The 12,765-nt window shown below is 37.3% G+C and overlaps 1 protein-coding gene across 4 annotated transcripts in view; it reads left to right on the top strand.

The window, feature by feature from the left end:
* Positions 1-12,765, top strand: part of CLCA4 (chloride channel accessory 4) — a 61,638-nt gene that overhangs the window by 16,560 nt on the left and 32,313 nt on the right. Inside the window, exon 1 of one of the 4 annotated variants that reach the window (XM_054477765.1) lies at positions 9,801-10,001. The exons of the other annotated variants lie outside the window; for them this stretch is intronic. Coding sequence (XP_054333740.1) covers positions 9,843-10,001 — 159 coding nt within the window. The 5' untranslated portion in view covers positions 9,801-9,842. Of the gene's footprint in view, positions 1-9,800; positions 10,002-12,765 lie in introns of those variants that run through there. 4 annotated transcript variants of the gene reach the window in all.

Raw genomic sequence — 12,765 nt, 5'->3', positions numbered from 1 at the left:
TACCTTGGCACTGGTTCTCATGGAGGTTTCCACTCCTAAGTCTATACACCAGTAAGCTAAGACCCTGTATTCACCTGTCTGCTCCTATTTTGGGGGCAGCAGTTTGCCATGTGTCCTCACCTCTCTCAGATATCCAAGAAGAGTTGTTGATTTTTCAGTGTGTTCAACATTTTACTTGTTAGAATGGAGTAGAAACTTCAAAGCTCCTTACCTGTGAAATGGGAAATGAGAAGTTGATCTCCAGCTTTTTCATAAATAATGTAGTATTTTTTTAATGTCAAAAGAATGTCAGGAATCTACTTCCCGAATTCATATACATAATAATAATAGCCTCTATTTGTTGAGCACTTACTATGTGTCAGGCAGTGTTCTAAGTGTCATATATATATATATATATATGTGTATATATATGTATATATATGTGTATATATGTATATATGTATATATATGTATATATGTATATATGTATATATGTATAAAATATATATTTTTTAATTCTTCGTGTTGGAAGTTTAATTAGAAGTAGAAATGTTGGCCATTTTCTACCTCTGTGATTTTGACCTCTCTTTTAAACACAATTCTGGTATGTGTTCTTCCTTCATAAAATATAAAATAGAATAGTAAAATAAAATAAAAATAACAGAGTAAAATAAAATATTAAAATTCTACCAATTCTTTAAGACCTAGCTGAAATATCATCATTTTCTAACTCCATCACTAGCCCTGACTCACCTAAGGAATCCCTAGGGTCATGACTCCTTGTTCTTTCCTCCTCGCTATCATATAATTTTATTATGGCACTTATGAGATTATGTCATAGGTCTTCACTAGGACATTGCCTTCACAAGATTATAGATTCCTTAAGGGTAGCAACTTTTTATTTTCTCAGCTTATCACAAAGGAAATACACCATAAACATTTAAGGAATTAGTATAATCACTATATGACCTGCTAAATTTGTTTTTCCCAGACAAGATTTCTGTTGCTCCCCAGTAACAAAAGTTAAAAGCTTCTGCATTAGAAAAAAGAAAATTGTAAAATTTGTCAGAATCTGGTTTTTGCACTGGCATTTTAATCATTTCTTTCAATATTCTTCCTCAAATAGAGGGGTTGATTGACCATAAGTTGGTCTCCTTACCAGGGAAAATGGTGTATCTTCAAGGAATGCAGCATAAGGATTATAAGTGTGACTTGGAGATGGACCAGTGTTTCGGTTTAGTTCTAACACCCAATGGCTGTGTGACTTTCAGCAAGCTATTAAAGCTGAGCTTTCTCATTTGTAAAATTAGAAATAGTGTCTGCTCTTGAGGTTGTTGTGAGGATTAAATAAGTTAATACATATAAACAATGTAACATAGTGCTTAACATACATACAATAAGTGCTTAATAAATATTATTTGTTAAGACATGACACCCTATCTTAGGCGGGTTTTCCTGAAGCAGGTCCTGAGACAAGTATTTATGTACAAGTAATTTACCAAATAAGTTCTCAAGAAAGAAATAAAAGGGTATGGGAGGAAGTGGACAAGAGAATAATCCAAGCAGGGATACGAGTACAGGCAAAGTCCCATGGGGGCAGCATCAAGTTGGTCCACAGGGATCTCTAGTGTGTACGTTACACCTCAGAACTGGTCCCAACCCAAGTGAAGGCATTCAGATTTCATATCGCTGAACTGTCAGTCATTGGCTATGTACCACTTCAGAGGATGTAAAGTACCTTCTGGCTCTCTGTGTAAGTGGGTAAAATAGCTCTCGTAGTCTGAAGGCTGTCCTCCAAAGAAAAGTTGTAGGTATGGGCCTTTGCAAGCAAATGCATATTATGCAGAAAGAAGGAGCACACAGGAACACTCAAAGAGATATGAGGGGATTTGGGCAGTGCACCGTACTCCAAGGTATAACCAACCACGCAAAACATAACTACCCATTGCATGGCATGAAGAGAAGTACACATAGGTTCAAATCCCATCTCCTTCCTTTTCCTGGCTATACAAACTTCGACAATTTACTTAATATCTCTGGGTATCTATTTCACCATTTGTAGAAAGGAGGTGATAATACCTATCTCAAAGAGTGATTATGAAAATTAAATAAGTTCATGTAAAGTAACTATCAAAATATCTGAGAGTTATCAGGTAACTCTCAGAATATAGTTATCAGAATATCAGACATAGTTATATAGTTATCAGAATATCAGACATACTCAGATATGCTCTGTAAATATTAATTCTCCCCAATCTTTGTAGGATTTCTTATATATAAAAAAGAATAGATTGTAGAGTATGAATTGATAAATCTATAAGTACTTTCTCCTGGCATAACATTCTTTGGACAAACTCTCTTCAAAGCAATTTTGTCCAAAGGCTATTTCTCCTTGTGGCTTTTTCAGTTCTTCTGATTATACAAAGAGAAATATTTAAATGTAAGAGCCATATGTTAGAATATTTCTGCAGCATCTGCTAAGCTGACAGCTTCTAAGAAGAAAGGGATGCCTTAAGCTCAGGGTACAGCTGGTGTACAAATAGCAGCAGCAGAAGCAGCAGCTAGAGAGAGTAAGGAGAGGTTGGTGCAGCGCTGGTGAGCAGGAAGCCATGAGAAGAGATCACATGGGGCTAAAAGTCAAATGTCTCCAGTTTAAGTTTTGCCATTAAGTCAGTTACCTTCCTTGGACATCAGTGTTCTCATCTGTAACATCAGTGGTTGAATTAGATGGTCTCTAAGGTATTTTCCAGCAAGAAAATTCTCTCATATGGATATTCAAAATCTCAACTCCTAAATCCTAGATCTAGAAGATTTCCTGTTATGGTAAAAAAGGGTACAAAAGTTCAGAGAAGTGAAATGACAGGCTGGATTGCTCAGGGGGGTCTTCATAAAGAAGTAGAATTTAAGCCGGATAGAATTAGAAAAATGAGTATGGTCAAGGGGATAATAGTGGAAAGTAAAAATAATTTTCCACAAATTTTGACTAGAGAAAAAGATTTATCATAGATAATATTGGGAGATAAAACTGGAAATTATAATTTGGAACTACATTATGATGAATTCTGAATAGCAAGTAAAGGATTGTGCCAACCCAAAGGTAATGATGAACTCCTGAAGAACTTGAGAAAGAAAAGTTAGTATTATACATTAGATAATTTGATGTTGTGCAAGACTGGACTGGAAGATATTGCTAAGAAATCTTTAAGAAGGCTGCCAGATTGTCCAGTTATGAGATGAAATGAGGGTTTTATACCATTTTGTTAATCTGCAGAGAGGTTAAATAGAGCACAGTCCTCTAACTGTGGAATAGAATAATCTCCAACAGTTTATCTATACATAGAGAACCTGTAAATTTCCCTTTGTTCATGTAAGACTGTATTGCTCTTTATACATATCATCACCTCCCTTTGATGGGTTTGAATGTGCAAGTTTGGGAGTAGGAGCAGGAAAAAGCTGAAGCACTGCTTTGTAGAACAGAGAGAAAGTATTTGGAGTTCCAGAAATTTAACAATCCTAGAAGGAAGGGGTAAAAATCAGGGAATGAGGGAAGGTGAGGGGAAAACTGGACACTAAGTAGGAAGAAAGGCAGGCCAATGAGAAATCCTTAATGGTGGGATTCCCAAAAATGTACAAAAATAGGTGACTTCACATTGTTTCCTGTTTAGTGTATTTAGTATATTAAAATGGTAAAAACAGGGCCAGACCTGGTGGCTCATCCCTGTAATCCCAGCACTTTGGAAGGCCGAGGCAGGCGAATCACTTGAGGTCAGGAGTTCGAGACCAGCCTGGCCAACATGGTGAAACCATATCTCTACTAAAAATACAAAAATTAGCCAGGTGTGGTGGCACATGCTTGTAATCCCAGCTACTTGGGAGGCTAAGGTAGGAGGATCGCTTGAACCCAGGAGGCAGAGGTTGCTGTGAGCCAAGATCGTGCCATTGCACTCCAGCCTGGGCAACAGAACAAGACTCTATCTCAAAATAAATAAATAAATGAATAAATAAAATGGCAAAAACAAAAATGAAACACAGCAAACCCTGCCATTTTCCTTTTCAGAGTTTGGAACTTATTTGGAAATTGACATAGGAGTCAGACAGATTATAAAAATATTAGCTCCACATATGCTGAAGCTAAATTAATAAATATGGCTTGACCTCAAGTCACAATTGGGATTGCTAATGCTTCTCTCCAAGTGTAGAGCTCATAGAGACACTCCCTCTTTCACAGATACCTGCATCTGACTAGGTGCAAAGGGAATCCCAACCTCATGTAAGTTGGCACTGGGAACAGGAAAGAGAGACTGGTTTCTGGATCTGCCTCTAGAAGGCAAGATATGACCCTGAACCACATGTGCTTAGCACAAGGAATCCAGAGCACAAGGAATGCGCACACTACACATAGAGAGATCCAAAAGGAAAGAGGAAGAAACTAAGCCTCACATAATAAATTCCAACTTATTTATATCTCAGGTTCTGTGTTGATAGTGTATAGCTTATAATAATTAAAATCCAATGTTGCCTTCAGAAAATTGTATAAGGATAAGTAACTCAGTTTTTCAGTTCAAAAAGAGGCTGTTTTCATTTTTTTAAATAAAAAGTTTACAAATATTATTTCTTCCAGAAATAAAAAATGAAATCATAGACCACACATCTACCTCAGTAAGAATCCAAATTTTCTCATAAAGAAAATGACTATTACTCTCTTAGCATGTAATTGACTCATGATTTAAAAGTCCAGTGACAGGAGACCTCTCTGTTGCCATGGAAATCAGAAGTCCTGACTCGCTCTGGAGAATTCAATGTTAATGGAGCTAGGGAGTAGAATGATGATTACCAGAGGGTGGGAACATGGAAGGATGAAGAGAGGTTGGTTAATGGGTACAAACATACAGTTAGGTAGAAGGAATAAGTTCTAATGTTCAATAGCAGCATAGTAGGGTTATTAGAGTTAACAATAATTTATTGTGTATTTCAAAAGAGCTAGAGGCCTGGTGCAGTGGCTCACACTTGTAATCCCAGCACTTTGGGAAGCCAAGGCAGTTGGATCACCTGAGGTCAGGAGTTTGAGACCAGCATGGCCAACATGGTGAAACCCTGTCTTTACTAAATATACAAAATTAGCCGGCATGGTGCACACCTGTAATCCCACCTACTTGGGAGGCTGAGGCTAGAAAAAAAAAGCTTTAAAATGTTTCCAACACACACAAAAAAAGATAAATATTTGAGGTGATGGATATTCTAATTACCCTGATTTGATCATCGTTATGCATGTACCAGAATATCACATGAAGCTCATAAATATGTACAATTACTATTTCTCAGTAAAAAAGAGAGAAAAACAAATATGGTGTTATTCTGATAGTAGTATCTGCGAAAACAGAAGTTTGTTATGTTGGATACATTTTTCTATTACGCACTCAACAAATACATAACAACTGATTTTTTTATAACTCCTTTTTGATCCAGTGACAGACAAGGAAACTCATACTTTTTGAGTGACTCAAGTGAGCCTGTTTGCCTGAGTTGAATTGAATCTAGGTTTGACTCATTTAGCACAGTCTTTTCTGATTTATGACAAGCCAGCTTCTGGAATGTCTACCTGAGGTTGGGTTGATGGAGGCAGTGGCCCTTGTAGCTGGACCAGCTGACCTGGAAACTGTAATATGTAGACTAGTAATGGAAGGGGGTGTCTCTGAGGCCACCAGAGCAGCTTCCCACTTTCCTCTTTTAGAAGAGTATTAGAAATTCAACCAGGGGGATAGATGGAAAACAAGACAAGGATATACATTTGTCTCCAATTTCGAGGTTCCTGTGACACCAGGAAAAAGTAGGGAGAGACTGTTATAAATATTCACCTTTTTTCACCAGGCCGCATGTGCTCATTGCCTGAGGGGAGCTTTATCTAACTGCTTTGGCAAAGAGGAATTCTCTCCCAAATGTATAACTGAGAGTTTCCTGAGTTTTTTAAGTTATAATAGCACCTCCTCAAAATAAATACTCCTCTAAACAATAGAGGGGATCTAAGTCCATCAGGCTTCTTCAACATTTCAAAGGCCTTGGACAAGCTTCTGTTTAGGCATTGTGATAAGCTGTTATTTTGGTTAAAATGATAATCATTCATTTATTCATTTAGTCAACCAGTCAGAAAGGATTTCCTGAACACAAGCACTATGGGATGGGAGCATGCTTGGTTTTCTTGGAGCCACCAAAGCTGGAGTTCAGGGAGAAGCAGGGAGCAAGAGGAAGGGAGGGTAAGTGAGGGCAAGACTGCATAGGATGTATTTGTTAATACCCAGTCTATTCACTCCGGATAATCACAGTTTCCCAGAGCTGCTCGTTTTTATAAAAACTTACTACATTACTTGCCTAGCAAAACAGCATTGCCTTGTGATGGAGAGATTAAAACCATGGGCTCTGGCATAAGAATGCTGGGTTCAGATCCTGACTTTACCAGTTACTAGCCATGTGATATTGGCAAGCAACTTAAATCTGTGTGCCTCAGTTCCTCCATACATAAAATGAAGGTAATATGCATACTTGCCTTACAGAGTTGCAGTAAGGGTTAAGTGAGACAATCTGTGCTCTGGTAAGAACTGAATAAATGTAAACTATTAATGTGGTTCATTCTGCCTCAATAGCAACCAGCAAACTACCAGATAAAGTTTTTGATGTGCTTGTATGGAAACAAATTTTATTATTTCTTTACTGGACAGTATTTTTTAGGTAAATAATTTGATTTCTAAATTTATCAAAGTCTTTAAAATCTTTAATTTTGACCTCAAACCCATCTTAACTAATTTGCTGTTATTTACATTTAACTATCTTATCATCTCTTCCATTATTTATACCATTGTAATGCTGATAAATTGCTTTGTAAAAATAAAAGACATTAGTATTACTGTATCTGTTCATTTTATTATGGATTTTTATTAATTTTCACATTCTACTCTACAGAAAATATAAAGTATATGTCTATGTTTAGGAAATTCATCAAAATTAGAAAGTATAGAAAATGTGTCCCCAACATACTTAAGGTAATAAAAGCCATCTATGACAAACCCACAGCCAACATTATACTGAACAGGGAAAAGTTGAAAGCATTCCCCTTGAGAACTAGAGCAAGACAAGGATGCCCACTTTCACCATTTCTATTCAACATAATACTGGAAGTCCTAGCCAGAGCAACAAGACAAGAAAAATAAAGGGCATCCAAATTAGTAAAGAGGAAGTCAAACTGTCACTGTTTGCTGATGACGTGATCATATACCTAGAAAACCCTAAAGACTCATCTAAAAAGCTCCTGGAACTGGTCAATGAATTCATCAGAGTTTCGGGATACGAAATTAATTAACACAAATCAGTAGCTCTCCTATATACCAACAGTGACCAAGCCGAGAATCAAATCAAGAAGTCAACCCATTTTACAATAGTGCAAAAAAATTAAAATACTTAGGAATATACTTAACCAAGGAGGTGACAGACTTCTGCAAGGAAAACTACAAAACACTGCTGAATAAATCATACATGACACAAACAAATGAAAACACATCCCATGCTCATGGATGGATAGAATCAATATTATGAAAATGATCATACTGCCAAACACAATGTACAAATCCAATGCAATTCCTATCAAAAACCACCATCATTCTTCACAGAACTAGGAAAACAATCCTAAAATTCATATGGAACCCAAAAGAAGCCTGCATAGCCAAAGCAAGACTAGGCAAAAAGAAAAAACCTGGAGGCATTACATTACCTGACTTCAGACTCTACTATAAGGCCATAGTTACCACCACAGCATGGTACTAGTGTAAAAGCAGGCATATAGACCAATGGAACAGAATATAGAACCTAGAAATAAACCAAAATACTTAAAGTCAACTGATCATCAACAAAGCAAACAAAAAGTGGGGAAAGGACACCCTATTCAACAAATGGCGCTGGCATAATTGGCAAGCCACATGGTGAAGAATGAAACTGGGTTCTCATCTTTTACCTTATAGAAAAATCAATTCAAGATAGATCAAAGACTTAAATCTAAAACCTGAAACCATAAAAATTCTAGAAGATAACTTCAGAAGAACCCTCCTAGACACTGGCTTAGGCAAAGACTTCATGACCAAAAACCCAAAAGCAAATGCAACAAATACAAAGATAAATTGTTGGAACTTAGTTAAACTAAAAACCTTCTGTGCAGCAAAAGAAATAATCAGCAGAGTAAACAGACAACCCACAGAATGGGAGAAAATCTTTGCAATCTATACAGCTGACAAAGGACTAATACCCAGAATCTACAACAAACTCAAACAAATCAGCAAGAAAAAAACAAACAGTCCCATCAAAAAGTGGGCTAAGGAAATGAATAGACAATTCTCAAAAGAAGGTATACAAACAGCCAACAAACATATGAAAAAATGCTCAACATCACTAATGATCAGAAGAATGCAAATCAAAACTACAATGCAATACCTCCCTACTCTTGCAAGAATGGCCATAATAAAAAAATCAAAAAATCAAAAAATAATAGATGTTGGCATGAATGTGGTGAAAAGGGAACACTTTAACACTGCTGCTGGGAATGTAAACTAGTACAACCACTATGGAAAACAGTGTGGAGATTCCTTAAAGAACTAAAAGTGGGCTGGGTGTGGTGGCTCACACCTGTAATCCCAGCACTTTGGGAGGCCAAGGTTGGTGGATCACGAGGTTAGGAGTTCAAGACCAAACTGACCAACATGGTGAAACCCTATCTCTACTAAAAAACAAACAAACAAACAAACAAAAATACAAAAATTAGCCGGGCATGGCGGCACATGCCTGTAATCCCAGCTACTGAGGAGGCTGAGGCAGAAGAATCCCTTGAACCCTGGAGGCAGAGGTTGCAGTGAGCTGAGATCGCGCCACAGCAATCCAGCCTGGACAACAGAGTGAGAGTCCATCTCAAAAAAAAAAAGAAAACTAAAAGTGGAGCTACCATTTGATCCAGCAATCCCGGCAAGACCACTCCTGGGTATCTATCCAGAGGAAAAGAAGTAATATATGAAAAAGATACTTGCACACACATGTTTATAGCAGCACAATTTGCAATTGCAAAATATGAAACTAGACCAAATGCTCATCAGTCAACCAGTGGATAAAGAAAATGTGATATATATATATATATATATATATATATATATAGATATATATATAGACACACATATACCTACATACATACACACACACCATGGAATATTACTTAGCCATAAAAAGAAATGATATAATGGCATTTGCAGCAGCCAATTTCAGAAATGGAAAATCAAACATCATATGTTCTCACTCATGAGTGGGAGCTAAGCTATGAGGATGCAAAGGCATAAGAATGACACAATGGACTTTGGGGACTCGGGGGAAAGGATAGGAGAGCGGGTGAGGGATAGAAGACTACACATTGGGTACAGTGTACACTGCTCGGGTGGTTAGGTACACCAAAATCTCAGAAATTATAATTAAAGAACTTATTCATGTAACCAAACCCCACCTGTTACCCAAAAACCTATTGAAAAAAAATCCCTGTTGTCAAGGAGCCCTTAGAATATCAACAATGACAACAAAAAAGAAAATGTGTTCCAAGAGGAACATGTGCAATGCATTTTATAAAATGATCTGATTTATCTTGATTCTTAGTCACTTTTATGACAACATATAATTAAACAATTAGATGAATTAGTCATGTATTTCGCCACGTAATGTACCTTTATACAGTCAACATCCCATAATCAGCCAATACTGATAAGTTTTAGGAACATATATAAAGAGAAAGGAGAGAAAAGCCTCTTGAACAAACCAACATTTGGGCCAGGAATAACTAGAGAGGAACAATGGGATTATTCAGAGGTTTTGTTTTCCTCTTAGTTCTGTGCCTGCTGCACCAGTCAAATACTTCCTTCATTAGGCTGAATAATAACGGCTTTGAAGATATTATCATTGTTATAGATCCTAGTGTGCCAGAAGATGAAAAAATAATTGAACAAATAGAGGTAAGAACAAAATGGAATATCTTTCATTAATTTTTAGTTTTTTACTATTATTTTTAATTGACATATAATTGTACATGTTTATGGCATACAAAGTAATATTTCTATACATGTATACAATTTGTAAAGATCAAATCAGGGTAATTAGCATATTCAGCAACTCAAACATTTATCTTTGCATTGTGTTGGGAACATTATAATTATTCTCTTCTAGCTATTTTGAAATACACAACAGATTATCAGTAACTTTAATTTTCCTATTGTACTATCAAATACTAGAACTTATTCCGTCTATATAACTGTGCTATTGTACACATTAGCAAACTTCTCTTCATTTCCTTTCTCTCCCCTATCCTTTGCAGCCTCTGATAAGTATCATTCTACTCTCTATCTCCATGAGATACCCTGGTTTAGTTCCTACATATGCATAAGAACATGTGGTATTTATCTCTCTGTGCCTGACTTATTTCATTTAACATAATGTCCTCCACGCTCATCCATGCTGCCACAAATGAAGCAATTTCATTTTTTTTCAGTGACTAAATAGTATTCATTTGTGTTTATATACCACACTTTATCCATTCATCTGTTGATGGACACTTGGGTTGACTTCACATCTTGACCATCATGAATAGTGCTACAATAAACATGGAAGTGCAGACTGATGTCTTTTCCCTTGGATATATACCCGCTAGTGGAATTGCTGAATCATGTGGTCATTCTATTTTTAGATTTTTGAAGAACCTCCATACTGTTTTCCATAATGGCTGTATTAATTTACATTTTCACCAATGGTATATAATAGGTCTCTTTTTCCACATCCTTGTCAGCACTTTTTTTTGTCTTTTTGATAATAACCATTCCAACTGGGCTGAGGTGGTGTCTCATTCTGGTTTTGATTTGAATTTCCCTGATGATTAGGGATGTTGACCACTTTTTCATATACTTGTTGGACATTTGTTTGTCTTCTTTTGAGAAATGTCTATTCAGATCATCTGCCCATTTTAAAATATTATTATTATTATTACTTTGTCTTTGAGGTTTTTGAGTTTCTTGTATATTCTGGATAACAATCCATTGTTGGATGAATAGTTTGCAAATATTTTTCCCAAGAATTGGGATGTCGGCCAGGCACGGTGGCTCTCATGCCTGTAATCCCAACACTTTGGGAGGCCGAGGAGGGCAGATCATGAGGTCAGGATTTCGAGACCAGGCTGGCCAACATGTTGAAACTCCGTCTTTACTAAAAATACAAAAAATTAGCTGGGTGTGGTGGCACATGCCTGTAATCCCAGCTACTCAGGAGGCTGAGGCAGGAGAATTGCTTGAACCCAGGAGGCAGAGGTTGCAGTGAGCCGAGATCACGCCATTGCACTCCAGCCTGGGCAACAGAGCAAAACTCCCTCTCTGGAAAAAAAAAAAAAAAAAAAAAGAATTGGGATGTCTTCTGTTTGAATTATGGAGAGGAAAACAAAGTTAATAGTTAATAATTATTATGGAAACTTCTGAGTCCTTCAGGAAGCTAAAAGCAGTGTGGTGCAGTGAGGACAATACGGTAATGGGCAGAGGGTGATGAAGGTTTTAGACAGGGTTCTACACTGTCTCACCACAAGACAGAAGACAAGGCACAGGGCTCCCTGACACTGAGTTTCTTGATCTGTAAGTTAGCAGTTGGACTCATTTGTTCTTTAAAGAATTCTTTATTGAATGTTTATGACATGCTGAAGAGCAGTAAAATTTTTTTAAAGCCTCTGGCACCATGCAGTGTATCTTCTTTTCAGAGATGTAGTTAATAAGTAAATGGATCACAGATAAGATCGTGGTAGGTTGCTGTGGAGTAAAACAAATCATGAAGGGGGATATGGAGTGTTAGGTGGGGCTGGATTGGGGGAGAATGTGGGTTGCTATTTCATGTAGGGAAGTCAGGGAAGGCCTCACTGATGATGTGTCAGCAGAGACCTGAGATGAGCGAGAGAAGAGCCCATTGAAAACTAGGGGAGAAAAACAGCATGGAAGTGAGAATTCGTTTGATGTAACCAAGGAAACAGCTATGAATGAGGAGGAGGAAGCATAGGGTGAGCTGAAGTTAGAGAGGTGGCAGGGCCTAGACCACTGGAAAGACTTTGACATTGACTCTGTGATGAAAATCCATAGGAGGATTCTGAGCAGAGAAGGGTGTGTTCTCATGCATGTTCAAGAATCACTCTGACTGCAATATTGAGGACTGTAAAGAATTTCCACTTGTCACCCATCCTCTATAAACTCTGTGGCAGCTTACTGGTGTAGAAGGACCCCAGCTAGGAAACTCTTGCAGGTGGGCAGTGATGGTGACTAGGAACAGGGAGGTTGTGGTAAAGATTGTTAAAGTGATATGATGATTAAGATGTATAGGGGATAGGTGAGGGTAGGAAGGAAATAAAATAAGAGTCAAGGAAGAATTCAAGAGTTTTGCTTGAACACTTGGATGAAACTATCATCAATTGAGAAGGGGAAGACTGTAAGTGGAGAAAATTTGGCATTTGGAAAATCAAGAGTTTGTTGGTTGGGGCTTTTGGAATTTATGTTACTTCTGAAAACATCCATGTAGATGGAGGCAGGAATCAGAATTCATGATGAAGATGAAAATTTGGGTGTAGATAACTAGGCAAGTACAGATGGAGAAGAGAAAGGCTCCAGGACTAAACCAAGGACACTAACTTCTGTTTCTTTCAAATATAACATTCCGTGTAATATAGAGTTTGGTGGTGTAGCCACGTACATTATTTTT

The sequence above is a fragment of the Pongo pygmaeus genome, chromosome 1 (assembly GCF_028885625.2).
Source record: "Pongo pygmaeus isolate AG05252 chromosome 1, NHGRI_mPonPyg2-v2.0_pri, whole genome shotgun sequence".
NCBI lineage: Eukaryota > Metazoa > Chordata > Mammalia > Primates > Hominidae > Pongo > Pongo pygmaeus.
This window is presented reverse-complemented; position numbering and strand designations above follow the sequence as displayed.